This window comes from Gymnogyps californianus, chromosome Z (genome assembly GCF_018139145.2).
Source record: "Gymnogyps californianus isolate 813 chromosome Z, ASM1813914v2, whole genome shotgun sequence".
Lineage (NCBI taxonomy): Eukaryota > Metazoa > Chordata > Aves > Accipitriformes > Cathartidae > Gymnogyps > Gymnogyps californianus.
The window spans coordinates 3273066-3300044 of record NC_059500.1 but is presented as its reverse complement, the minus strand read 5'-3'; the positions used below and the strand labels follow the sequence as shown (position 1 = coordinate 3300044).

The following is a 26979-nucleotide window of genomic DNA, read 5'->3' as shown; positions in this document are numbered from 1 at the left end:
ACGCTGATAGCAGAGGGTGTGGAAACAGACTGAATAGCAAGATGATATCCAATGAATTATACAGCTCGGCCGCATGCACACTAACTAAGAGCCTATCAATGGAAGCTTGGAGACGCGTGATCAGTATTGTAGCTATAAAAGCACAAGTTTGAATGCAATAAAGGTCTTTGGTTTTACCCGCACCAGAGTCCGTGAATCAGTCCCTACAAGCGCATAATGTACTAAGTGACTTTTTGAAGCCATGGGTAGAAAAGGCAAAATAACATAATATGGATATTTTACAATATATAGATGATGTAATAATTTGGGGGGAAGACGGGGCTTCAACCAAGGAAATCGGAGAGGAGATTATTAAGTGTTTAGAGGAAATTGGCATTGAAGTCCCAGAAGAGAAATGACAGGGACCAAGTACTGAAGTCACATTCTTGGGTATCAAGTGGACCCGAGATGGGGAACAAATACCAGAAAAGGTATTATTGGACATAGAAAAATCACAGAATCCAACTAATGTTAAGGACTTAAAGGCTTTATTAGGAACTCTTAATTTCTGGAGGAGACATATACCAGGGTTCTCCAGCATAGCCTGACCTTTATATGATTTGCTAACAAAGCAAGCTACGTGGCAGTGCGGACCAGCTCAACAAGCCAGTCTGTCTGAAATATTGGAGGCAGTTCAGCAATTTGCAGTATTAGGATTGGCTTCTGATGAACCTATAGAATTGCACTGGGAATTTTCTGAATATGGGAGTATGGTAGAATTATGGCAAGATAAGAGACATGTATTATTTGACTTGTGCGCTTGGAAGCAAACTGATGGAAAATACACTCCTCTAGAGAAAGGACTGTGTGCTTTGCAATGTGCACTACAGGTTGGTCTTAATGCTTACAACAGACAAAGAGATTTCTTTAGTGGGACCTTTGAAATTATTAACGTGGCTAAGGGAAGGAAAAGAGATTCCCTCAAAAATCGCTCAAAAGTTAACTATATATAAGAAAACCACTGCCATATTAACAATGGCAGATTTAATGCAGAAAAGACTAACCCCCGAATCAGAAATGTTGCAATCTCTTTTGTTGATAATCATGAAAAAATTTGTTCTCCATTTGAAGAAGCACCTCCTTATTCTAGGGAGATAGGGGAACAACCACATGTTTGGTTTATCGACGCGAGTTCTAGAAGAGTAAAAGGGCAGTGGAGGTATAGAACAGCTGGAATAGAAACCAAAACAGGGAGACAGGTAGTAACAGAAGGAGATGGTTCTGCTCAGTTAGGAGAACTGATGGCCCTTATTACAGTCTTAGAGAAAGAAGCTAAGTATATATATACTGATTCTTATTGGGTATATAAAGGTTGTTTGGAATGGGCTCTGTTTTGGGAGATGAAAAATTTTGTAATTAATGCAGTGGAAGTTAAATATAGTCTTACATGGCAAAAAAATCTTAGAAATGGGGTGTAGATCAAACAAATCTATCAAGATTGGACGGGTGCCAGCACATATGGGTAAAAAATTGGAAACTGAAGCAACTAAGATGAATCAATGAACTGAGTAAGATTAAGATCCAAAGACTGGATAGTCATTGGGAACGGTTATTGGGGTGGCTACAGACCCAACACAGCCATTCAGGAATATCAGATTTATATAGTGCAGCAAAATAGAAGGGATGGCCCATAACCCATGAAATGGTTGGACAGGTTGTATCTGCTTGTGAAAAATGTCAAGACAGACTAGAATGGCTACAAGATTACGATCCTTTATGTATTAAACAAGATAGGGGAAAATGGTCTACATGGCAAGTAGACTACATTGGTCCCCTTATAGGACAGTTTAAATACATTTTCACAGCAGCTGAAGTCTGTAGTGCCTTAGGATTTATTTTTCCTTGCTGTTGAGCTACAGCACTAAGTACCATACAAGCTTTACAGCAATTATTATCACATTATCCTAAACCCCAAGAAATACAATCTGATAATGGGGGACATTTTAAAAATAATCAGGTGGCACAGTGGGCACAGGAACGAGGTATAAAATGGGTATTTCATGTTCCCTATTATCCTCAGGCTTCAGGAATGGTTGAACGGTTTAATGGTTTATTAAAAAAGCAACTGAAACTCCAGCAGCCGAGAGACTGATCTGAATTAGATACTATCTTGTGGAGACTTAATAACCGCTTCGGGAAAAGAGGGGCTCCTATTTATTTGGCTTGGCATAGAAATACAATCTTTAAAACAGGAGAACAGATGAAAGTATTCCATCCCAAATATGGGCCTTTTAACGCTATAATTTTATCTTGTAGTACCTGTCATATTGCAATTATTGAGAAAGCGGGTGGACTGTATCACGTTCCGCGAAAATGGATCCAGAGGCACGCAACAGCCACATCATCCAGGCAACAGATGGAGATCCTAATAATGATAAAATCTCCATATTTTTGTTATACCACTTGATGCAAGAGACTGATCCAGAGCAAATCCAATGGCATAGTAAGTACAAGGTTTATTTATAGTAAGATGGGTTAATAGATATGATCCTAATTTCAATCCTGCTAACGATCGTTGGTTAGTAATTCTCTGGGCAAAAGGAAAAAATTGGTATAATGCTTTGATCTCTTATAACAAAATGTGGAAGCGATATATCTCCTGTATCTCAAATTGTAGAGATGTTCAACGCTATCCAACATTAGATCAGTCTAAATTCCGTGGGTTTCAGTTTGTGCAATACCCACTTAAATTGCCTTGGAGCATGGCTGTTGCGAGTTTCCGATGGGACATGTCCACTACTGTAGCAAAAGCAAAAGATCAAGAAAACTGTGTATCAGATCCGACAGACAAAAATGAAGAATTGTGGCACCTGGATCTGGACCTTGATTTTGTGGACTGTGACCATTGCCAGCTTGATGCTTGTGATGCAGACCTGTTAACTGAACCTCCAGCGTCAGCCCCGAATTGCACAGACTCAGGACTTGCTGGACAATGTGGTGCTGGACAATGTACCATTCTTACCAGCTTCTTAACATGACCACGTCAGGTATGTAGCAAATGTGTCTCCCCACTCTAATAGTGGCATCGCAACGAATACTGATGGTAATAGTGATACCAACTATTCCCCAGATGGAACTTCTACTCCAAAACATAGATGTATCAGATGGAAGTTGGAAGATGGATCAGATGACAAATTTAGCTTCACTGTACTCTGAAATTCATGGGACAAGTACGCATTGGTGGTGGATCGCTAACGTCCCTATGGAGGATGGATGTTATAATCAACATTGGTGGAGGGAATCTGTACATACCAAGAGGGTAAATTCCTGTCTTGTCTGTAATTATTACGGCCAAATTGCATTATATAATAACTCGGGTTGGGCTGTCAACTATATTAATGTAACATTGTTTAATAATTCTTATGATCTATATGGCTGCTAACAATCACCAGAAATTTAGAATACGGGAGAAAGCTGGATCATGAATATCACCGCCGCCTATCCTAATATATTCATCTGCACTCATAGTCCAGTATTATGGCCTATGTTTCCTTATCTTATTGACAAGCTAACTGGTCAAAATCAGACAGACATTCGGAAACCCTATTGGGTTTCTCCAGAATCTCCAAGGGTGACATATTATATTGCTAACCAAACCCAGATACCATATAACCAAAGCTCAGGACCCGAATTTCTGAGTCCAACTCATGAAACAGATTAACCATTATGTTTTTGGCGTCTTGGACCATGGCCAATTTGATCATTATGTACTGAATACAACTGGTCCGTATCAATTTTCAACTGGACTAACCGTGAAGTAGTTAACGTCACCGTCATTGGCGAGAAGCAATACACCCCTAAGTGTTTGAAGCATTTCCCTTGGAATCAGTTCGTTGAATTTGCAACTCGAATTATTGATGTGTGTAATAATCGCCCTAATTTAGTACCTCCTAATTTTGAACCATATTTTTATTACTAATCCTTTGATTGTAACTTGCATATGATAAAAGCCCCAAAGGGTATTTTGTGGGCCTGTACTGATGGGAATACTTACCCAGGGTTTCCTATTAATCTTAAAGGAATAAATGGTACATTGGGAGTCCCATGGAAATGTGCTACCTGAGTAAAATATGCTAACATATGTGAACATTCTAGACAACAGAGAGATACTCAGCCAAAACCTTTGTGGAAGTCTATAACATTTTCCCAGGTTCTTGAATCCGTATTTCTCCCTCATCTAGTTTCTGTTAAACAACAGATTGCACTGACAGATTTATATACAGGTGTTCAACATCTTGGCAATTTAACTCGGGATGCCATAAACATCCTTGGAGGTCAAATGAAAGTCACCAGACAGTTGCTATCAGAAAACGGATTTGCCACAGATGACTTATTGGTGAAAGAAGGAGGCTTATGTGTTGTTCTAAATCAAACTGCAGATGAATGCTGTCTAGTTTTTGACAGAGAAACCACGGACAATGAACTACAAGATATTGTGAACAGAATGTCTACCCTTAATTCTCAATTACGACAGCAGCAGGAATTTTTAGATAAAACTTTTTTCGCCTCAATTTTTAACACATTAGGCATTAAGTGGAGAGGTTTATTTTCATGGCTTGAAATGGCTGCTCATCATTGTAATCACTGTTAGTTTATGCATTTGTATTTTTAAAGCTTGCTTTAATCATATAATCAATATGCAACATGTAACCCATAAGGTTGCAGTCCTACAGAGAGGCCCTCAGGAGGATCCTGGAGAGACGGTCCACTTGCTGAGTTTGTTGATCTGAAATCACAGGGTGGAGTGTGGTGACCGATCCGCCCCCCCTTCTGCCTCTCTCTAGCCGGATGATGTGCACCGACAGGATGCACACTGGCCTACAAACCACACGCACACAGAGGATGCTTAGAAAACCCCTGACTGCGCCTAAGTGTGCCACAGCACTTTCTGTGCCTAAAATCGAGAACGCACTTGCCCTGTGGTTTGTGGTTGGATTTCGGATCACAGCTGCAAGCAATTGCGCGTAGGTAAAGCAACCTTGTGCCATAAAAGCTGACTTTAGGACAGAGCTAAGTGAGGATCTCACCAGTGCGGTGACATCCTCCCGGCCACGTCCATACGATACTGCCAGTCGCTGTAACTGCAATCCTAAGTGTTATCTGTATTAGCGTCGTTTCTGTTGCTAGTAAATTACTATATACTTTTACCAATGACCATCTGAATGAAGTTAGATCTAACATAGCAACTATTAGTGCATACCTAGATGCTTAATAAAACGTACATATATCGGCAACCCTGATGTTTCATTGGTTTAATTCTCTTCCTATTGGAACCCAATGGGTACTTTTATCTCCTATTTTCAAGTATTATTTTGTGTACATTGGTTTGGTATTGGATGTATACCTACTTTAAACAGTTGGGCGGAAGTAAGGCAGCCGAGGCGGCATCGGGGCATCGCACTGCAGAGGATAGCCCGGATCTGTCTCCTCAGCAGTCTGAACCTTTCCCAACACAAAACCCCTCAGGGCAGTCGGGTTATGACACCTTCTAGCTTGGAAGTTTGGTCTATAGCGTTTCCATATGTTAGCGGATTCTAAAGAAACTGCCAGACAGCTCCTTTGCAAAGATGCAGGCGATGACGGGTGCAGCAGACACCAAGTGGCAGGTGACAACCCCTGCAGAATGGCCCTTATCTCTTTCTGTCCACTGAGTCCTGCGTAGGTGTTGCTCTTGCTTTGACCTAACGGCGCTGCTCCCAGGACACACCAAGTCTTAGCACAAGCTGTGTTAGGCCAAAACCTGAGCAGGAGTTGAGTGAATAGTCACAAGCCTAGTGCTACATCAACAAGGTTTCAGGCATGAATTTAAAACCTCTCATTTTGGCATATATGCGTCTGTCAGAATCATAACAAAAATAAAACAATATATCTCAATCACAATACGTGTACAAACATGCCCTGAAAAAATAGAAAGAAAAATGCTAGCTTTGGCTAAAGCTACTAGCTTACATACTTTTTATAAAAATAAGAATAAAGTAGGCAAAAATAGGGAGAATTTTTGCAGCTCATCTGTATCAATTTGCCAGCTTTTTACTAATGCACACTGCTTTTGCTTCTATCAACACTGTCACAAGCCATTTGGTTTTTCAACAGGGAACAGATCAGACAAAATGGACTGTCACTAAGAAGTGACTCTCGAATTTGTAATGCGAAGTGCTATGCTGGCAATGGATCTCATGGCACAAGTAGAAATCTTGTGACAAACTCCAGCTTGCGAAATGTAGTTGGAAGCTAACCGATACAGCCTTTCTGCCCCAAATATGTTAAAGTGCCCAGGCAGTACCTTCTCCACAAGACCTCTGTCCACTAACTCCATGAGGCGCTGGCAACTTGCAACGTAGTCACTTACTCTGCTGTAGGGAAGCCAGTCAATCATGGATCCATCGTACACTACATCTCCGCTGAACAAAATCTTCCGGTCTTTGTCGTGTAAGCAAATACTGCCTCTTGAATGACCAGGCATGTGCATGACAGTAAGCTGTCGGTCTCCAAGGCTGATCACATCCCCTGCAAACAAATGTGTTACAGGAAAACATATGCATTTATTGTATATTAAACACCACAAAGCATACGACCTACCCATACGCTGAGAGTTTATACATACTATATATCCACAACAATGAAAGCGGGACATTTATTTTCTTGGTGAGGGCCAAAGAGGCATCTGAAAAATACACTTGACAAAAGGGTATTTTCCAATAACAGTAATAGTTAACACAAGCTTGGGCTGTATTAATTGAATTTATTCCCACCCTAATAAACTAAACAATGTGAAAAGAAATGTGACAGAGCAAATAAAACAGCAAACAAACAGAAAACATCTAAGCCGGGCCTCCTTTGAAAGTCTACGAAGTATGTCACAATTTATTATCATTTTACCCTCACTTAATTCACGTAGAATTGCACTGCTGTTACTTTTGAAAGGCAAAAGGACAGAACGTAAATTGCTGGAGGAGAACCAAGACTGGCCTCCACACACTTTCTTCATCTCATTCAATCAGATATATAAAAATAGAACTTTCTTAACATTAGGTCATTTTTATTGCCAGCTTAAACGTGAATGCCTTCTCACTGTACTAGCCACTGAACTGGTACTTTCAGCAGGCAGACAGTCTAGGGATGGAGAACAGGCCGAGTAAGTCTGCTGTTGATTTTAAATTGTAATGCCAGCTTAATTATAAATGTGCAAAACCCATTAATTTGCAGGTGGTAAATATGTAAACTTTAGGGCTGTGTAGGGACAGAAGACCAACACATAAGCAACCTTCTCAGAAGCAGCTACTTAATAACTATATGAAACAGTTCTAAAAGAAATAACATCCAGTACCATCATAAAACGATGCTTAAAACCGTAACGTGCATTTCAAGTTCCAAGGAGAACAAGAAAAAAGTTACCAAACCTCTACTGTATTAGAAATCTGAAAGTTACAGATCTGTCTCGCACCAGAGACAGGCATGCCACAAATTTACTCAAGACTCAGCAAGCCTAAAGGTACTTAACTCTTGAAAAGCAGACCTTTTGTGACAGGACCTTCGATATTTAACTGAAAAGGGTTACTGAAAATGCTAGAACAGCGTTTGGAAGTCCCTGGAGACCTAACGTCTTACTGTGCTGTACCCAACAGGGGAACAGATCTCTACGTTTCCAGAAGCAGCTAGTTTCAAAATTATCAAAGACAATTTTTAGCCAAATTCTCTTTCAGGGGAATGTTGGGAAGTCATGGCAGGAGAAAGACATAGACTTGACTGTTGAGAAGATTGTGCAGAAAATGCCTGTATTGGTGAATGAAACCACAGCGGAGGTGGTGAAGTTAATGGAGGAAAGTGTTCCAGTGGGCTTCAAACTGCTCCTGGCACTGAAAAGAATACAAAGAAACAGAATATGGCATCCAAATTTAAAGAAGAAATGTACAGATTTTAAGAAAAATTCTAAAATTCTGAAGCTGAAGGGACAGCTGAATGAAACTGTGAGTCTTAGAAGATACAAGTGACTAGGAAAACACTAAATGGTAAGGCACAATACAAGTAAATGCAATTTTAGCTACAACAGCCAAAACAAAAGGTGCTTGAAAGATCTGGTAAGATTAAGGTAATGCAAAAAACTAAACAAACGAAGTAGGCAATGTAGCAGGAAAAGCTGCGGCTTTGGACTGTAACAGAATATTGCCCCTGCCACATTCTGTATTTTGAGCATTACTGGATATCCTCACCCCACAGCAATGACACATGCACTGAGATGACATGCCACTTCCAGGCAGTATGAAGTAATGTCTCAATGAACGTTATCTTAGAAACTCTGATGTTACTTTGATAGCGAGTGTGCTTGATCTTTCACAAGATTATTTTTTTAAGAATTCCTCCCTTTTAAAGAAAAAAGAAAAAAAACTTCTGTTGATTGACTATAGTTAAATGTCACATTAGATCTTCTCTGAAGCCTTCAGCAAGTTCATTTCTGCTTTTCCAAGCACCTATGTGGAATGGCCTAATACAGCCAAGAAGAGACTAAGTCCCCTGCAAAAGGTGTCATGTCAGACAACTACCCTTTAACTTCTGCTTCACCATATTGTACAGTCAGGTTGGTTGTTGCCAGCATAACCTAGTCATTGTTACCTATGAGAGACTAAATGGAATTTATCTGTAACAAGCCACTTCCGTAAATTCTACAGAACAAAATCCATATTCTTCGCAGTACATATTTCAATAAACTGCTTTGTTCTTTATGCTGCTATGCCTTGACAGTTTGTAAATAATCAGGGTCACCAGATGCCAGAACTGACTGACATGGTGACATACTGTTAGAAGCCTAAGGCTAACCCTGGGGTGCTCAGTTAGTCAGTCACTCAAACGACCGTTGAGTGATTCTAAGGAAAAAAAATCCTCCACCAACAGGCAAACAGGTTAGGCAAGCACAGGGCACTTTAGGTGCGTTTCTCAGTTCCTCTCAATGCGTTCAGAACTGGCAGAAACAAGAACGTAACCCGCTGCGTATCCTTTTTGCCCCACGTTGAGGACTGCGGATGGCTTGCAGATGCTGCACAGTGGGCTTGCAGAGACCGAACGTAAGCGAAGAAACACCGGTTTAACTATTACCCGAGGAGCTGCAGACAGCAGCACGGCAACAGCGGCAAGAGAGACGCTACTCGGCGGCGCAGGATTCAAAGGGATCAAAACGTGCTTCTAGACTACCTCAGCTCAGCCACTAAGAGAAACCCCGATCCCAACGGAGGAGCCAAACCCGGGCCCCCGCCGCCCTTACCCTCCTGCAGCAGCCGGCTGGGCCGGACGGGCGGGACGCGGAACTGCCGTGCCCGCCAACCGGGCCGCGGCGGCCGGGCCACCTCCCGGTCCGACAGCCAGGTGACGGTCTCGTAGTTGTCGCCGCGCAGCAGGGCCGCCGCCTCGGCGCTGTGCACCGCCACCTCCTCGAAGTGCTGCAGCCCGCCCGAGTGGTCGAAGTGGACGTGGGTGGCGACGGCCAGCAGCGGCCGCGGCCCGGCCCCCTCCGCCGGCGCCAGCAGCCCGGCGGCTCGCAGGTAGTCGGGCAGGCTGCGCAGCCCCAGCCCCGCGTCGATCACCACGTCCCGCTGCGAGCCCCGCACCAGCCAGATGTTAGCCCGGTTGCCCGACTCGTAGAAGCGCTCTTGGATCCAGAAGATGCCGTCGCCCAGGGGCTTGTGCGCGAACCACTCCAGCGCCGACATGGCCCGGCCGCCGCTTCCTCGACGACGAGCTCCCCTCCTTCAGCGGCGGCGGCGGCGGGCGGGGCGGCCCCGGGCCCGGCCCACTGCGGCAGCCGCGGGCGGGTGAGCGAGCGGGGGCGGCCTGAGGGGCGGTGAAGGAGCCCTGAGGAGAGGGGCCGGGCGGGGCGCAGCCGTTGCGTGAGGGGGCGGCGGGGTTGAAGCCCCCTTCCCTGTCGTGACAGGGTCGGGCGCTGCCCGGGGGAGGCGGCCGAGACCCGTCTGCGGAGGGGGAAGTAAAGCCGTAAAGCCCGGGTCCTGAGGGGAGCGGGGGAGCGGCGGGGGTGGCGGTGCGGCGGATGGGAAGCGTCGGGGAGAGGGAGCGGGAAAGGGCGAGGGAGGCGCCGAGGGGGGCTGTTCTCACACGGCAGGGGCTTGTGGCCGTCGTGAGAAGGGTTTTCACCCTTTTACTTTCAGGGGCATCAGGTAAAAAAAACAAACCCAAACCACAAAATCTCAGTATTTAAATTTCAGTCCTTTCTCCTTTATCTGCGCTTCCCTTCCACTGATTGCACCTGTCTCTGAAAACCAAGGATCCGAACACGATCGAGAGTTTTGTTCTGAGGAAGACGTATGATAACGAGAGCTCGTCCGAGTCTCCTCACGCCCGCCGCCATCGTGCCAGCCGCCTCGCAGCCGGCGGGGACCCCGTTTCCACAGGCCTTTCCCTCCCGCAGGCCTCTGCAGCCTTGCCCTGACTGACTGACCGACTGCCCGAGCAACAGCGTACGTAGTTTTGAAGGCATCTTAAAAGCTTAAATCTGAAATTCGCCTTCTCGTTTGTAGAGTAAATGGCACACAAACTGTCCGTAAACACGAAAATGCACCCAGGTGCTCCCTTAGGCATCCAAAAGACTGGTTGTCATGGTAACTTTGTCATGCTTGGTGACTTAGTTGTACAACTGAACTTTTCCTTCACAATTTCTCTGATCATCTGTCGCTGTCACTTTATGGTGTCAGTAGACATAAGCCTTCTAAGCCGGTATGCTTGAAAAAATCACGAGTTTCAGTAAAACTGCGGAGTTGAAATACCACTAGTTTTAAAGCTTGTTGCTTCTCCTCAGACTAATGCGCTATTTGAAAAGAATCTTACTGAGAATTAATTTTAAAGCAGATTTTAAAAATGGACCTTCATATTCACTATATTTAATGCAAACAGTGTGCCTCGCCTTGCTAGCTGGACATCTCACTTAACTTTTGGTTTTCTTCTGTTGTTGGTTCACTTTTTTCACACCTAGATAATATAATTGCTCATGCTTGGGGCTTTACTGTATCTTTTATCTTTCACCATTCTGCCAGGCTTACATCTTGCTTTTCATCCTGTTTTCAAATGAGTTTGCTATTTCTTTTTTTTTTATTTCCAGTTAATTAAATGCTCAGGCTTAGCTTTGTTGTCTTCCTTAAAATGATTTGTTTAGGTCTCTCTGCTTATTTTTAGACAGTTTTCTGTGCTGCTGAGTGATGTGGAAATATATAATGTGATTTTGTTTTATCCAGGCAGAGCTTATTCCTGTTGAAAATAGTAGGAAAATACTTGCATCAACCTGTTTCTCACTGGCATTTAATGAAAAGGCCATTGCTTCCATTTGGGGGAATCTTAAAAGATCTTAAGTATGCATTTCTTTGCTCCTAATCATAATTCTCTCCTGGATTCCGTGTTATTTTAGACAAGTGTATGAGAAGCTGTAGGCATTGTGCTGTTTCATGTTTCCTGTTTGAACTTGTTTATCTCACCCGCACACTGATGGTGGGAATAGATGTGATGATACAGGTACAGCAGTTATCATCACTGCTGTACAAGTCTGTGTAACTCTGGAACAGACACGTTCTTACCAAGCAGGGTGCAATACGGTCACCTTGTAGTTAATGGTAAACAGCACATGGGATTTCTGGGCTGGGGCCTTGAATTGATCTTGACGTGGTCCTGGGCAGTGAGCAGTAGCATAGTGGTTCCGCCAGGCTTCTCTTGGGTCCCATTTGTTGACATCTTCCCTGCAAAAAATGTGTTTCTCACATTTTGCTTTACTTGCCAACCCATGGGTCATACAATCTTGAGATGAAGATTGGCGTAACAGCGAAGGTGGTGAGATGTGACTGTAAATGTAGTTTTGCAGGCTATTTTTCTTTTATATCCCTGGTGAAATATTTTAGTTAGAAACAACCTCCTTTTATCAGCAGTTAGCGTGCAGACATGCTGGAGTCCTTTGATGCTTTTACCTTGAACCTCTTTGCTTTTGGCTCTTTGTCAGTACCCAAAACTAGTTACAAAGATAAAGGAAAAAAAAATACTCTGAAGGACGAAGAAGTCATGAGTGACAAACACAAACCATTTTTTGGAGAAAAGTTCAGAAGCTGCAAAATGTTTTTGCAGAAAGTTCAGGGTCCTTGAACTTTTTTTTCTTTTTTTTTTTTCCTTGTTTCTGGTTTTTCTACCCTGATGGAACTCAAGTCAGTGCATCTAAGGTTTAGAAGAAGAAAGTTTAAAATTCCTAGGTTAGGAGGTAATTTCAGACATGCAGAGGTGGCTAGCAGAAATGAGGGAATGGAGTTGATTTTAAGCATGTACCAAATTTGTAGTATGTGGAAGAACCTAAGATGGGCATTAAAAATGGCTTGCTATTTAAAATGATCTTTGAGAGTGGTTTTAGAATTACTGTAATCTTTGTTAGACGTTAATTTTATAGGTAATAGATACATGCATTTGATACATGTAAGAAAAATAAGTCATTAAAAATCTGTAATATTTTCAGTAACTCCAAATGGCTGGGTCAGGTAGAGGAAGAGGACGTGCTGCGTTTACCTTCAACATTGAGGCTATTGGCTTTGCTAAAGGTGCTACTCTGCCTGATGCCATGTGTAAGCCTCCACCACCATTTCCTGTAAGTACAGCAAGTATCTTAGAGCACACTCTCTGTGTTCAGGTAAAGTGTATTCACTCTCATGTTTAGATACTGTAATGAAATATATGCACAACCCTAAGCACTTTAGCTCAGTTTTGAAGTATTTAATGTAAATCGTTGTTTTTCTTACTACTACTTCCGGTCCCTTTGCTACCTGTTGTATCCCATATTTGACTAGATTGCTTGCAAGATGTTCGTTCATTAAAGTCCTCATCATGATTTGGTTTTCTGGACATTACAGTAACGGAAACACTGGATATCTGAGTTTGTTTGAAATGAAGTTACACTAGTCTTTGAAGCTGTGAATGAATTTGCTGATTTTAGAAATTTACTGTTGATGCAAACATAAAAGATTTTGGATGATCGTCCTGTACCTCAGTAGCCAGCATTTGAAAATAATTTGAAAATAACTGAAAGATATTTTATGTAATTAAGGAAACTTAATTGAGATTTGGCATTTGGGATGAATTTGAAAATTAAAGGGGAAGAAAGAGCATTTTCTGACTGCGTTTTGCTGTGCAGGGAAGCTTGGACAATTTTGAGGTGGAAAAGTAGTCTTACAATGTTGCAGTTATATAAGAGAGCTTCCCAGTTATGTCAGGATTTGATCAAGGTGCATGAAATTTTTCTCAATCATCTCACATGTTATGGTACAGAACTTGCAAGTTTGACATATAATTGGTGCTATGCTGAGATTTCTCTGAATAGTTATTTCACCCAAGGTTTTGACTTACTGAACCAGATGTTACATATCCTCTTAGTCCATCTTTACAATTAAGTTGTGTGATTTCATTGATACTAAGCCATCTGTAACTGTTCCTGATGTGCATGTTGCAGTCTGCTTGATAGCACAAAGAAACTGAGTTCTGCGTGAACTACAGCTTCTGCAGTTACAGTCAGCAGTTGATCAGGCTTGTAGGAGAATTACTAGCCCCAGTATATCTAATGTATACCATGGAGAAGTTAAAGATGCTTTCTTCCTTCTGTGAACAAAGTTTCAGAACTGAGTTAAACTTGTCAGGGGAAATCCAGTGCCATTCAAAAAAATCAAAGTTAACCCAATGGCATAACTAGGAACAATAAAAATTTCAAGAGTGAGATTTAATGACTGGGCAGTGACCACAAGTATATTACAGCTGTTGACTGACTTACAGTGAAATTATTTTAAGCAGTGAATTATTGCTATTGCATATTTCTGATAGACACGTTCTGAGTTCTTACGAATTTCCTGTAAATGCAATTAGAAACCCAATTAAGGAGCATCAGCTTACCATCAGTAACATTAGTGATTTAAAACGTTGGCCAGCTAGCAAATATAGCTGGAAGCAGTAAACTCCTTTCATGATCCAGCTCTGGGACTTATGATAGCACTTTGCGCTTTGCAACCTACCACTCAGGTATTGATTGTGCACCATCTGTCGTGTGAGAGAAACAACATCCATTCTCTAATTCTGTCTCTGGCTCCAGTGTTCTGTATATTTTTTAAACTGTTTTTGCTTATTTATCTTTCCCAATTTCAAGATTCATAGTTCAAAAAAAAAACCAAACCCAAAATCCAAACCTTAACAATTCATTTAAATTCAGCTGACAGAAACTGAATTTTTAAACTGTTTTTGCTTATTTATCTTTCCCAATTTCAAGATTCATAGTTCAAAAAAAAACCAAACCCAAAATCCAAACCTTAACAATTCATTTAAATTCAGCTGACAGAAACTGAATTGTGTGAGGGCCTGTGTGCTACCTGGTTGTATGACAGCACCACCTGTTTCCTTGACAATAGCCATGGAAAGGGTGTCCGTGTTACTCAGAGTAATCAGACTTCATGTAGTTAAAACACTGTTTTAGAAGAGGTTAAGGCCAGCGCTGCTCTGACTGAGGAGAGAAGCAATGGTTTCTGAGTAAGTTAGGCTGGTGTGAAAAACTGCTTTTGGCAATTAAGAGCTTAGCATGACTATGAATGACTATTTCACAGTTTTAATACTTTTTTTTCCTTGATATCTTGATACATGTTTGCAGAAGGATACAGTGAAGTCATAAAAGGTTTAAATTTAGTTGTAAGCATAGTTACGCATGTCAGAATGCAGTAATACTTGCAAAGTAGCATAATGCATAGTTGCACTCTTCTGTGATTGGCTGTGTTTATTGTAGCTTTTGTTAGTGTTCCTGTATATTTGATGGATATTAAGACCTTATAAATAATAAACATAATTTGTACAGAGTACAGACAATAAGCCAGTGCCTCTGAAAACAGGAGAAGATGAAGATTACATGTTGGCCTTAAAACAAGATCTTAGAGGAACTATGAAAAAAATGCCATATTTTTTGGCAGTAGAAGAAGATCGTGAAGGTTTGTTTGTGTGTTTTTTATTTTTATTTATATCTTCAGTAGTTATTATTCCGTGAAGGATAATGTAGTGAAATGCATGTGTTGAAGATGTATTTTGTACTGATAATGAGGAATAAAAATTGGCAGCTTAAGATAATAGGGAATTTTTCTGCTTTTACATTTACTGAAGTTGTAGGTCACACCTACAAGTGCTGTAACTGGAAAGCAACTACTGTGTGAAAAAGAGAGGTATCACACATCTGTTCCATTTGATACACAGTAAGAAACATTTCGACCAACTATATGCAGTCTTTTCAATTATATGCTAACCAATACAAGTGAAATAGGCATTTCTACATGTTAAATACCGTAACAATTTTGCACTGGAGCAAAGAAATCTGTAGTAAATACTAGTGTTGAAATTCAGCTTCCATTTTAATTGTGTAAAGACATACTTAAAATAATCAATGTTATATTTAATAGCTGGACGCTCTAAAAGGTACTGATTTTTTTTCCCCTAAGTCCATTCAGGAAAGATCAGTAAGTATTACTGACAAGTCACCTGAAATATGAAGATTGAGATGAGAATAAGTGATTTACTGAGGTTTGCATCAGAAACAGAGCTGGATTAGAAGCCAAAGCTTGATCTTACTCTACTTGACCTAAGAATGTCTTTTGCTTATACATAATTAAAAATTAACTGCTTTGTTATTGTTCAATAACAATAAATGCTCTGCTATACTTGACATCCAGTCATACATAGTTATACTGTTAAAATCCAAGCTTCGTGGTCAGAAAACTGAGCTAGTGGGAAAGAAGGAAGGGGGAGCAGGGTAGGAAGACTTTAATGTCTGTTTACCTTGCTGTGGGGGCATTGTAAACCTAGTAGTCACAGGAGGTCATTACTGTGGGTAGTGCTTCTTTTTGTTTGTGATTTTTGCCTAGTTCTATCGTTCTCCTGAGTGCTTGTTCTGAATGGTACAAATGGCAAGTGCTGTTACAGGAAAATAGGAAATACAACATATTGGGAAATGCCACGTGTCAGACCCTAAGCCCAGTCAGTGCAACAGGCAGTCGTTAAAAAGCTTTATAAAAATGTTTAAGAAATCCAAAGTGGCCAAACACTGGATAATCTTTTCCTTGCTATCTTGTGCTGATTTTGAATAATGAGAGCTGACTTGAACTCTAAAATGAGAGGTTTAATTTCCACCCCAAACATCAGAATATTTTCTGACTGAATATTCCTGATGTCGATATGATACAGGTACATAATCCAATCCCCTCTGAATTTTTGGTAATTTTTTTTCATGGTGTAGCGGTGAATTCTAGAGGTTTTTGAGACTGCGTGCAATTTTTTTTTTTAATTAGGCTTTGAATGTAACACTGATTAACACACTTTATTGATTGTCCACTTGTTCTTGTACTAAAGCACTGTTTAAAATGGAGCAGCACTCTGCAATGTGAGCAGTGAACACACTGCCGACTAGACATTGTGGCTCACAAAAGGCAGAATATTTCCTCTGACCTGCAGCTGGAGCCTAGCAGTCACCGGGATGCAGCAGGCAGCTGTAGTGCAGCAGAAGCACGGCCCAGGGTGGACCCTCACGGTGCAGCCAGGTAAAACCTTGGTTATGAGGCAAGGAGAACAGATCTGATCTTCATTTCTAGATCCCTTTATGATGGTAGAAGAATTCCAGATTACTCTTTTATCACATCTCCTCTTTCACCTTCTGAGTAAACAATTTTCAATCTCTTTGGATTCTCATCTCACTAGAGGCTTGTCGTGCTCTTGATCTTTGTCAGGCTTGAAGTTTGGTATTTCCGTTTCAGGCACAAAAAAGAAAACTGCTATGCCTGAGAGCTGGTCAGGGTTATTTCCAAGAAACCAGCCACTTTATGGGAATGTATTATCTCTCTTTTCCAACTTTGCCTCATGTGATCGTTCTTACTGTTCACCTCAAAATTGTCTTTGCTTCTGCAGCCTTCTTTCTGAGATGGAGTGATCTCTCTCTGTTGCTGAGTGTGCTCCTTAGTAGAACTGCCAGCCTTGAAGACTGTTCTTCTACAAAAACTGGCAGTTGCAGGGAAAGCAGGTAGACAGCCACTTGATAGACTCAAATAATGCTTCAAATGTTCTCATCATCTCCCAAAGGGTAAGTTGGTAAGTTCAGGTAATTTTTTACTGAACCTTTAGTTGTAGAAAAATGCCTCATCTGAAGGGTGGGGTATAATTACATCAGCGGTGGTCTGCAGCTTAAAAAGCTTGCTTTCATCTCAGTCACAGTATGCAGTTGTCTCTGGGACTGCATGATGTGGCAGAAGCGGCCTAGCTTTAAGAAAATCGCTTTCTTCCCCCAGGGTAGATTATTTTTAACTGATCTTTTCTGTTATCTGGTTTACAGCCCTTTGCTCCCCTGTATTTCATCAAAACATCTGGTAGGACTAAGAGACAGGTAGGAGTGGGACTGTGGGCAGGAACTTCTTAAATTGGCTTTGCTACAAGAGCAAATGGATTGTTTTAAACCCTCAGCACAACATCGGTGAGCCAAATGGTCCTTTGAAGTGTGAGAAGGGAAACATTTTAATTAGTTAGGACATAGCTATCTATCTTTCTTTCATTATTCAGGTAGTAGATGAAAGCCATGTCTAATACTACCTGGCAATTTTGATGTGCTAGTGTGCCATATAGAAGAGATTTTCATCATTGATTTCAACACTCGTTTTGAGTGAGTAGCAGGCGTATTCTATAGTAAGTTAGTTCTCTGTTTTCCTCACTTCGTAAGCTATGAATCATTCATATATTTCCTGTAGGTATATCTGCTATGACTGGGTGACTGTCACCTTGGCAGTGATTTGGAATTAATTCATTAGCTGTGAGTGGCGAGAGTCAGTCAGACATATTGTTTTACTGTTGGCATCAGCAATTAGTTCTTCAGTGAAGAGCCTCGAGCTGAAATCAAAACTACTAGTTTCTTTCCCTCTCTGTGCTGACAGTTTCCTACAGCATCTGTGAAGACCACCTACAGTAAATGCCACTTGAGACACTGTCATTTTAACTGCAGGCTCTTTGTTGCACAGTTTTAAGTACGTCTTCTGCTTGCCTTGTCATAACTAAGTTTAAAATTGAGCTTCATTTCTGATGTCTTCGTTCTCCCTTCCTTTTCTGTGGTGGGTATGTTAGAAGTTTTTGACTGCAAAGGTCAGACACAGTCTGTCTTTGTCACCATTTGTTGTACAATACCCACAAAAATTATCCCTGTTTGGGTAATGAGTTATTAGTGCAATCAGAATCAGTAATTTTGCATTAAGTGGATTTTGTAGTTGGGCATGGTAATTTGCTAAGAAAAAATGGGACTGATTTAAAATACTTAAGTTTTGATATTGCTTTTGTCATTAGAGATTGTACGATAAAGTTTTGTTGCAGTAGAAATGGAAATACTTACACTGTATAACTACTTTATTATTTACAATGCATTTCTCAGTTTAGTTCTTGTGCCTGGAAAAAGGTTAAATGGACTAAAATATGTTGCTGCTGTTTAGGCACCTCTGTTATGCTGCAAAGCTTTGCCATTGCAGAAGTACTTAAAGTCTTGGGAGTTGATCATGATCAGTCTGAGACGCGGCCTTCTGAGACCTGGGAGTTCTGGATACTCTGTATGATTAGCACAGTGGTGATAAATGTCACTGACTGTTTTTTTAGCAAAGGTTTGATTGTGAAACTCGAAGAGTAGAAGAGTTAGCGTTCATTTGATGTTTCAACGTAGTTTCCGTGACTGTATCTGCATTTCTGCATTTTATGTTTTCATGCTTTCCAAGGATAGAAGTACAAATTATAATAATTTTGGAGGTGTTTTTTGGGTGGGGTATGGGGGGGCGGTGGGGAAGTGTTACGATCGAAAGGAGATACTCCAAAAATGTAAAGCAATATTGGGCGTTTTTGCCTCTTTTTGGGGGATACAAAATCCAGGTCTTGCAAGTACTTAGCAAATGATTAGTCCTGGGAATTACCATGAGAACTGCTCAAAGTAGTGACATCATTAAACTGTTTTTTAAGTGTTTGACAACAGCACAAGAAAGTGTTCAATGTGGGATTAAAAAAATACACTGTATGTTTAGTTACAGGAAAATATCAAGAACAGTGTCTGGATTGCCTTCTTAATTAATTGAATTCAATAACTCTTTGTGACCTTCTCTGTAGCAATTGAGAGGTACAGTAAAAAGTACCAGGACAGTGAAAAGGAGCATGCAGCATGGACCCCAGGTAATATCTGAGATTATCAAAGGCTAATTCTTTATTAACCTGTGAAATGTTCTGCTCTTTTAAATGTTTGATTCATTATTTTTCAAGCAATAAAAAGTATGCAAATCCTTACCAAGTCACATATTCCTTGTTGAGGGTTATGACGTTTGCATGTTTTCAGATCAAGGTGAAGTATTGTTTTGTCCCCCCCGCCAAAAAAAAGGAAAAAAAAAAAAATCTGAATTTATTTATTTACTCGGTTGAAACAACTGATTTACAGCAAAAATGCAAGCTTTAGCTCTCACTCTATCTTTCCTTCTTCCTTACTTGCCATGCAGGTACCAGTTTTGAACTGGGAGCAAACATTGATGTTACTAAAAATAACCCAACCTGATGTCTCAGTCACAGGTAGCTGGGTTTTATAACATTAAACTGCCACAACCATATCTGTATAGCTCACTACTGCAAACTTAATTACAGAATGTAAATTGAAGGGCCACCGGAAGGGCTGAACTTTGTCTCTTTGGGGCAGATGCCAGTTGTCATTAAGTGGGTGAAATGCCAGTCTTCACTCCAGTTCCTCAATTTAAAGTACGGCTAGAATTCCATAAAACTGTTGTGTGCTAAAACACTTAGGCATGCATATAAATAGGATCAAGCACAACAGGAGCCCCTGCCTTTCCTTGGTGAGTGGCAGGGGGAGGATTACTGCTGTAAATCATCATTCATATATAGTAAAGCTATTTTCTGTACAGATTGGAGAAGACTCCCAAGAGAGATGAAGCCAAAGAAAAAGACCAAAAAAGGTATATTATATATTTTTAAGAAGCATTTAGTACACACTAGTTGAGGGATAGAAGACATACTGGAGCTGGTTAGGGAAAAAAAAATGGTAGAAATGTTAATTAGTCCGAATAATCAGGGCTTTTGGCAGATTTTTTCTAAATAACTTACTAGTCTACCTGTTTTTTGTGGTTTTTGCTTTGCTTCTCTAGGATGTTTTAACTTACTGGAACAGACTTATCTTCCTTTCCTGCCTTTCATATTGATGTACCATATTAACATATGAGATACCTAACAGTGAAACATTAAAAAAACCACAAAACTTTGTTTTGAAAGTTTGTATCTTTAGTCAATGCTCACCCTTTTTCTATTCAATGAATAGCAAGCTGTTCAGATTTCCTTTATATTTTGGGTTTCTCAATTATCTTGTTTATGATTTGGCTGACTTTTGCATTTTTTTTAAGCCTTTTATATGTGATTTAATGTAGGTTATTTTCTATTTTCCCTGGTTTTACTTTTTTTGTTTATTTTCAGCTTTCTTCTGCAGAATTGTGAGTCAGATCCTTCAACAGCAGTTGGAGCTGGTATTGGTTGTTCTTACAGGAAAAAACTTTTTTATTACACAGCATCATACATGTATTTGTTTTTCAAAGTGTTTTCTAGTATGCATGACTGTTATTTTAAGTTCTCTGTAGAAGTCTGTTGCTCTGTTGATGTGAAATAACACTTGGCCTCCTGTATCTAGCTGTCTGTTACATATAATTGTTTACTTTCTTGTTCTCTTTGTCCAAGTCCTTCATGTGTCATTTTTCAGTTCAAGGATAAAATAGAAAAATAAAAGGGAATGTGCAGTAGTCATGGAGACTGGCTCAGCTGGAAGCTTTGTTCCTTTTAAGAGCGTCATTGAGAAGCATGGTACTAAAGGTAGACTGCAAGATTCAACTGAAAATTAAATACTTATTTGCAAAATCTCTAAAGATGAAACCAGTACATACCTACTTTTTTTTTTTTTCAAAAGAAGAAACTGCATTGGCTTTTATAAGCCTATATGCAATAATTGGCTCCCCAAGATCCAGTGAAGCCATAAATGCCGATTTATTATTCCTCGTAATAATATTCCATTATTACAATAATGTTGTGATTACCATAAAGAGAATCACTGCTCACTGTGGGGGATTTTTCCTCTTTCTTTTGTGTCGGTTTCTCTATTTGCTCTTAAAAGTACATTTTCTTACATAGTTGTAATGGCAAAGATCAGCTGACCATCAGAATTTGGTTGGATTAAAAAAATAGGTTCCTCTAAAAGCCAAAATCATGTGGTTTTAGTTTTTTTTGGGAATATTGATGATACAGAGGCCATGCAAAAGTCATATGACTCCGGAGGTTTGTAAATAGCTGACCAGTGACACGTTAGCCCTTCTGGTACATATCTTTGTTGTATTCTGAGGACAGCCATGTTAGGTGACACTTTATAACCAAGTGGAACAAAGGTGAGGGAGTCAAGAGAATCTGCACCAAAATTCAAACAGCCTTCCTACCATTCTACCATTGTAGATTGCAGGAGTGGCTTTGGGATCACTACGCAGTTACATGTACAGGGACGGCTTCATTTTTACACACCTCTAACTCCCGCTTTCTGGTTTCCCTGAATGTTTTAACCTAAGACCTGATCACCTGCCTCCTTAGTGACAACATTTTGGGTAGAATTCCACATCTCTCCCACACTTACCCTGGGGCTGTGGACCACAGTATCCTAGATACCAGCAGTGCCTGCCAAAAAGAAAAAAAAAAAAGGCGTCGACTGGGTTCAGCTCTTGTAGGCCAGCTATATACATATGTATATGGCAATCAGATGTATGCATGTAAGCCCAAGTACTGCAAGAACAGGTATTTGGAAAGATTAGATTGTATTCCATTGCACCTCTAAGCTACATGGTTGTAAGGAACTATTTTTCTTGAAGTTCTACTAACGATGGCTCAGTGTCTCTAATTTTATGACAGACTCTAGAGACGCCCAGCATTTAAGGAAAGATCTTGCATGTCTGTTTTCATTTCCAGCCTGTTTGTTCTATAGGCCTTATCTCTAAAAGCCTGCGGGGGTTTGTGCAGAGATGATAATTTGAATCGCACTTTCCACTTGTTTTCCTTGAAAGCCTACTTCATTCTGGATGTGTTTGCTTTGACGCTGTTCTTATGTTATTACAGAGCAGCTTGACTCCCCTCAGCTCTGTGCAGTGCTTTTGTCACATAATTCCTTCCTAGGCAAAACACTGAAATGAATTGAATGTTATTTACGACAAATGCTTTTGACAAAATACAGTTGTCTGCTTAGCAGCTCTTAGTGTTCTCCTTCCTTAAGTATTTGGCCAGATAAAATACATAACTGCGTTGGGTTACTATCTGCTCCAGAAAGGATATCCCCTCTGTCAATGCCCACTATTTTTCTTTCTGATACAGCTTAGTGCAGCCTAGCGTAAAAAAGGTGCAAGTTACATAAGCTAGCTTGTCTGAAGCTGCCTTGTCAATCAGAAGCTGTGTAGCTACACCAGTGTGGCACTTTACACCGGCAGTTTTACCCTGCTGAGAAGAGCTAATCTGTGTTAGGTACAGCCCTATGTTGTAAGTTTTATGTGTTTGTGCTGAAAATAGCAGGGGAGCTGAAAGACAGTTACATTGTGGAAATGGGACATCTCACAGAGCTCTCTAAATGCTGTAACATCTCTTGCTCCGGAGCTCATCGTTTCTCCTCATCTACTGGTCAAACTGCACTCCTGGAATTGGGGCAACCTTACTTTAGGGTGCTGCAATTCAGGTAGCTCTTACCTGGGTATATGGAATGCTATTTTTGACCTTCACTCCACCATATAGTTAAGCAGCATAATAAGGTTGGATTGTAGGGAGTTAACTGGATAAAGGTTATGTTGATGAATCAAGGGACTAGGTGGAAGTACGCACTGTGGACTCATTAGATGAGAGCCAGCTGTGGTCCACAAGCCGTCTAGCTGCAGTAACCATGCCTACAGTGTTGGAGCTGATAAACTGCTGTCTGCCTTTTTCTATCTACCTATCTGAAGCACCCAGCTGTCATTAATGTGTTGCATAAATTTGTAACATTAATGAGTTTTTATCTTTTCAAGAGGATGAAAAATAACTGAGATTTTGTTCTAGTTTCTTAACATATTGTATGTAGGTGAAAAGTATTTTGTGAAGCTGAATGTCATACTTTGGCCAAACCTTTGGTCAACTATCGGTTCAAAGTGAATTTCAGACTGGCCCTATAGGCATCACTTACATGAATTGGGCATTTACACCTCCATGAATGATGTAGCTCAAAGTCTAAGGTAATTTTAATACAGACAGTATGGGATTTCCATGGCATACTCGAGATGTAAGCTCTTAAGAGCAATTAAGAGAATTTGTATTCTTCCATATTAAAAAAATAATAGTGATGTATTTTATTTCAGCAGGTGCAAAACCAAAAAAGGCAAAAAGTTCTGAGCCTAAAAGTAATCTGGATGTGTTGAAAAAAATTGAGGTAAGATATGCATACTCTTTCTAAATTGTACAATAGAAATTACTGGAGGAAAGTGAAACCTTTAGTATGTTTTTTGGTACAAATGGAATAACCAGAGCGGCCTTTTTCTGGCCTTGTCTTGTTACTCTGACAGACAACTGTTCTGCAATGTGGTAGCACAAGGGAGAGGATAAGGATAGAGCCTGGCTGTGGAGAAACTATTTTCTTTGCTCCTGTTTGAACACAACACGCAGTTGTTCTTCGCTGGGTAGCGATGTAGCCTAATTGTGAACAGCAGAGCTACTATTAGAGCTTATGGAAGGAGGAATTGGTGCCAGAGCTTTTAAATCTATTGCTGTTTCGCCAATCTACTGATGTTGGAAATTAAACAATTTAATAAGTTGAGAGGAGAGAAACACATAGCAAAAGAAACTTAGGAGGAAAGTGACCTCGGGTTTGGGGGCGACTACCCACCATATGGGTAGCAATGGGAAGCTTAAAGGTGAAATAGCCTTGTATTTTTTCTCTTGGTGATCCATCAGTTGTTTGGTGCAGATACATTATTACATACAATACGTGGTATTGTTTTATCAAGTATGACATGGCCTTCTGCTGTCAGTTATTCTAACAGTGGATGGTAAAGGGAAATGATCATCTCGTATTACACAAGACATACTTTTTTAGGCTTCAAGTCCAATGGCTAATGCTTGATCAAGTTAAGTCCTTATGAAGTTTTTGTGCTTCACATCGTGTTGTTTTAAATGTTGACAGAAAACATTTGCACACCATTGTTATGCTAGTTGTCTTGCTGTTAACTGCGGCATAACATTTTGGTAGTGTGGAGGATATGCTGTTGCTGTAACATGGGATTACCTTGTAAAGGAGATTGCCTTGTGACAGGAGTTGGAAAAGAAGGATGATGAACAAGAAAAATCTGAAGATGAGAAAGACAAAACAAAAGACGAAGAAGGTGAAGATGATGAAGAAGCAGAAGAACCAGAGGAATATGATGAAGAGGAGCATGAAGAGGTATAATGTTCGTTTTCCTGTTTACACAAAGTCAGATCCCACTCACTGAGTAGCATGTTGGCTGTCAGCCAAAGAAATGTCCCTAGCCTCTCTGACGCTGAGGGAGAGTTGTAGCAAGAGGCATTATTACATTAATTTTCTTCGTTGCAGTACATTGTGTTGTAGTTAATTTGAGTGGGTGTTTTAGACTTGTTACTCCCAAAGAGCTCTGAAAAAAGATCTCGCAAGCAGGAATGTGTCCTGCCACAATCAATATATACAATTACTCATGTTCATCACTAAAAAAAGTGATGCCTCTTCTTTCATAGATACCAGAACTTCATTACAATATTTTCCTTTTTCTTTCCCAAGAAATAAGAAAAAACTCCTATTACTGTTTCAAAACGTGGGTACTCAAGTGCATTTTAAAGCATTTCTTTCATAAATTGTCTCCTCCACAGATACAGTGATAGATTTTTTTTCCTTTTGTTTAGGAAAATGACTACATTTCTTCATATTTTGAAGATGGAGATGACTTTGGTGCTGGCAGTGATGACAATATGGATGAAGCAACATATTAGCTACTGTTGCTAGGTGGTACACTGCTCAAGCCTTACACTACTTGAAATAGAATTCTGGAGGTAGGCCGAGTATCAACAGAACTAATGCTTTAGCTCTGTTGGTTTTAAGTGTACTCTCCAAAACCACGTTGGACGATTCTTTTTAATTGTACTATGCTGTAAAACAGGCTATGGGATCCTTTGTTTTGTTCTTTTGCCAAATGTTTTGCAGACATGCACCTTTTTAAGGTTCTCTGGAATGCCTACTGATGGAGTAAGCTATATACCATTGTATTGCCTCTGCACAGAAAAAGAATGTATGCATTTTATTCGAAATTGTGCCTAAGCATTTGCACTAGTCAGTTCTATGCTTTAGCAGTCAAATCTTGAAAATAATAGTGAAATTCTTGATGACTGCAGCAAAAAAGAGATATGGCCTTTATGGACATAAGCTGCTCATATCTGGCAGTTGACTTCTCTGAAAGAATTTATGTAACTTCTGAATTCAGGTGACTGAAAATAATTGACAACTAAGCACTTCAACATAAACTGACTTGAAAGGGCCTTAGTAATGGGGACAAACAACATAATGAGAGTATTTTGAAGAGCTATTCTTCTAGTTAAAAGAACTCATTATTTTTAGTATTTTGGTAAAAAGGGACTGTAATATTTTAAATGTGTTACATTACCTTTATGAATCAGCGTAAGTGATAAATAAGGGTAATTTCATTTAGAAAGAATATATGGCAGAATTTAAGATTGAGAAATTATGGAATCCTGGTTTTTACCAGTGGCACACAGATTAGTGATAAGAATTTCAGTCCTTCGCCTTAGTTTCTCCGCCTCTTAAGGCAATACTTTATTACCTCACAGAGCTGTTGAGATGGCAGATGATAGCTATCTATGTAATTGTTAATGCATTTATTTACTTTCCTACAGAACAAACAAGACAGAAACTTAACAGACAGCAAATCAATACAAAAAAACCAAAAATGTAGGAAAAGAATGTGGTGAAGTATTTTGATGGAAGAGGTTTTAATTAGGAAAACAAGAATGCTGAGAATAGCAAAAACAGAATGTTTGGAAACACCAATTTTAGTTAAGAACCAACAGCTGAAGTGTAGACGCCTTACTTCTGAGATTAGATACTTGAAGAACACAGTGACAAGAGCATTCTCTGTGTCCTACTGTCCTTTGATGGTACAAAATATCATTGGTCAGTGTTGTTATATTACTATTGATCAGGGTTGGTTTTTATTTTCCTTTCTTAAAACATTCTGTTCCTGATAACTAGTGCTGTTATCAGGTCTAATGAAAGAACAGTTTTAAAACAAAACCAGTTCTTTTATCAGCAAAGGAAACTATAGAAGTTTTTCTTGCAAGTTTGGCATTCTGTCAAGCAGTACTTTACCTCACCGGTGACTGGAAAACTGTACTGCATTGTTCTATGAACTTCTGTATGCAATAAGAATGTGTTCCTTAAGGTGTAGCTTTCAAGTGTTCTGATAAAATACGTATCAGATGTAAAGGAAATGAAACGAAAATGCTATCAGGTCACACCTCAGAGGTATACCAATTTTATTTTGAAGTGTTCATACCTATTCAGATAATGTTTAATAAACATTCTGCTGCATTGCATAGGTAATGTATTCTCTCTGTTCATTTTCTTTTGACATCACACATGCCAGCAGTTGTTTCTTAACAAGTGTGCCTGTTTCTTTCATGTGATATACAAAAGAGAGAGAGATGATGTCATGAGCAAGGTAAGCACGTTGAAAATTAAATTTGCTTGCCTCAAGTAGAACTAGCATTATCTTCTACTAGCTGTTCCCCCCTATGCAAGGTAAACAGGGAGACTCCTTGCCTCTCACA

The 26979-nt window shown here is 40.1% G+C and overlaps 2 protein-coding genes across 7 annotated transcripts; one reads left to right on the top strand and one right to left on the bottom strand.

The window, feature by feature from the left end:
• Positions 1-4160: 4160 nt before the first annotated feature.
• MBLAC2 (metallo-beta-lactamase domain containing 2) lies at positions 4161-9740 on the bottom strand. Its single transcript, XM_050912479.1, has 2 exons — positions 9296-9740; positions 4161-6546 (listed from the first exon to the last, which is right to left on the bottom strand). The coding sequence occupies exons 1-2, from the start codon at positions 9738-9740 to the stop codon at positions 6161-6163; spliced, it is 831 nt and encodes a 276-aa protein (XP_050768436.1). The 3' UTR covers positions 4161-6160.
• Positions 9741-9985: 245 nt separating this feature from the next.
• Positions 9986-26745, top strand: POLR3G (RNA polymerase III subunit G). Of its 6 annotated transcripts, none has more exons than XM_050912481.1 (10): positions 9986-10012; positions 10310-10502; positions 12527-12655; positions 14894-15023; positions 19201-19263; positions 19998-20048; positions 20560-20661; positions 23490-23560; positions 24440-24568; positions 25042-26745. In XM_050912481.1, exons 3-10 carry the CDS (start codon positions 12536-12538, stop codon positions 25126-25128), a joined length of 753 nt encoding a protein of 250 aa, XP_050768438.1. In that variant the 5' UTR covers positions 9986-10012; positions 10310-10502; positions 12527-12535; the 3' UTR covers positions 25129-26745. The 6 variants fall into 6 exon arrangements, with proteins under 6 accessions (XP_050768438.1, XP_050768439.1, XP_050768437.1 ...); XM_050912482.1 differs by lacking the exon at positions 9986-10012 and adding an exon at positions 11274-11387 and having other exon boundaries at positions 10181-10502; XM_050912480.1 differs by lacking the exon at positions 9986-10012 and having other exon boundaries at positions 10181-10502.
• The last annotated feature ends 234 nt before the right edge of the window (positions 26746-26979 follow it).

Bases quoted from the DNA above. Each gene is read 5' to 3' on its own strand.
- MBLAC2 (XM_050912479.1), bottom strand. From the start codon at position 9,740: ATGTCGGCGCTGGAGTGGTTCGCGCACAAGCCCCTGGGCGACGGCATC. The intron at 6,547-9,295 runs GTAAGGGCGGCG...ATTTGTTTGCAG, and splicing joins CAGCCGGCTGCTGCAGGAGG to GGGATGTGATCAGCCTTGGA.
- POLR3G (XM_050912481.1), top strand. From the start codon at position 12,536: ATGGCTGGGTCAGGTAGAGGAAGAGGACGTGCTGCGTTTACCTTCAAC. The intron at 19,264-19,997 runs GTAATATCTGAG...TTTTCTGTACAG, and splicing joins GCATGCAGCATGGACCCCAG to ATTGGAGAAGACTCCCAAGA. The intron at 24,569-25,041 runs GTATAATGTTCG...CCTTTTGTTTAG, and splicing joins ATGAAGAGGAGCATGAAGAG to GAAAATGACTACATTTCTTC.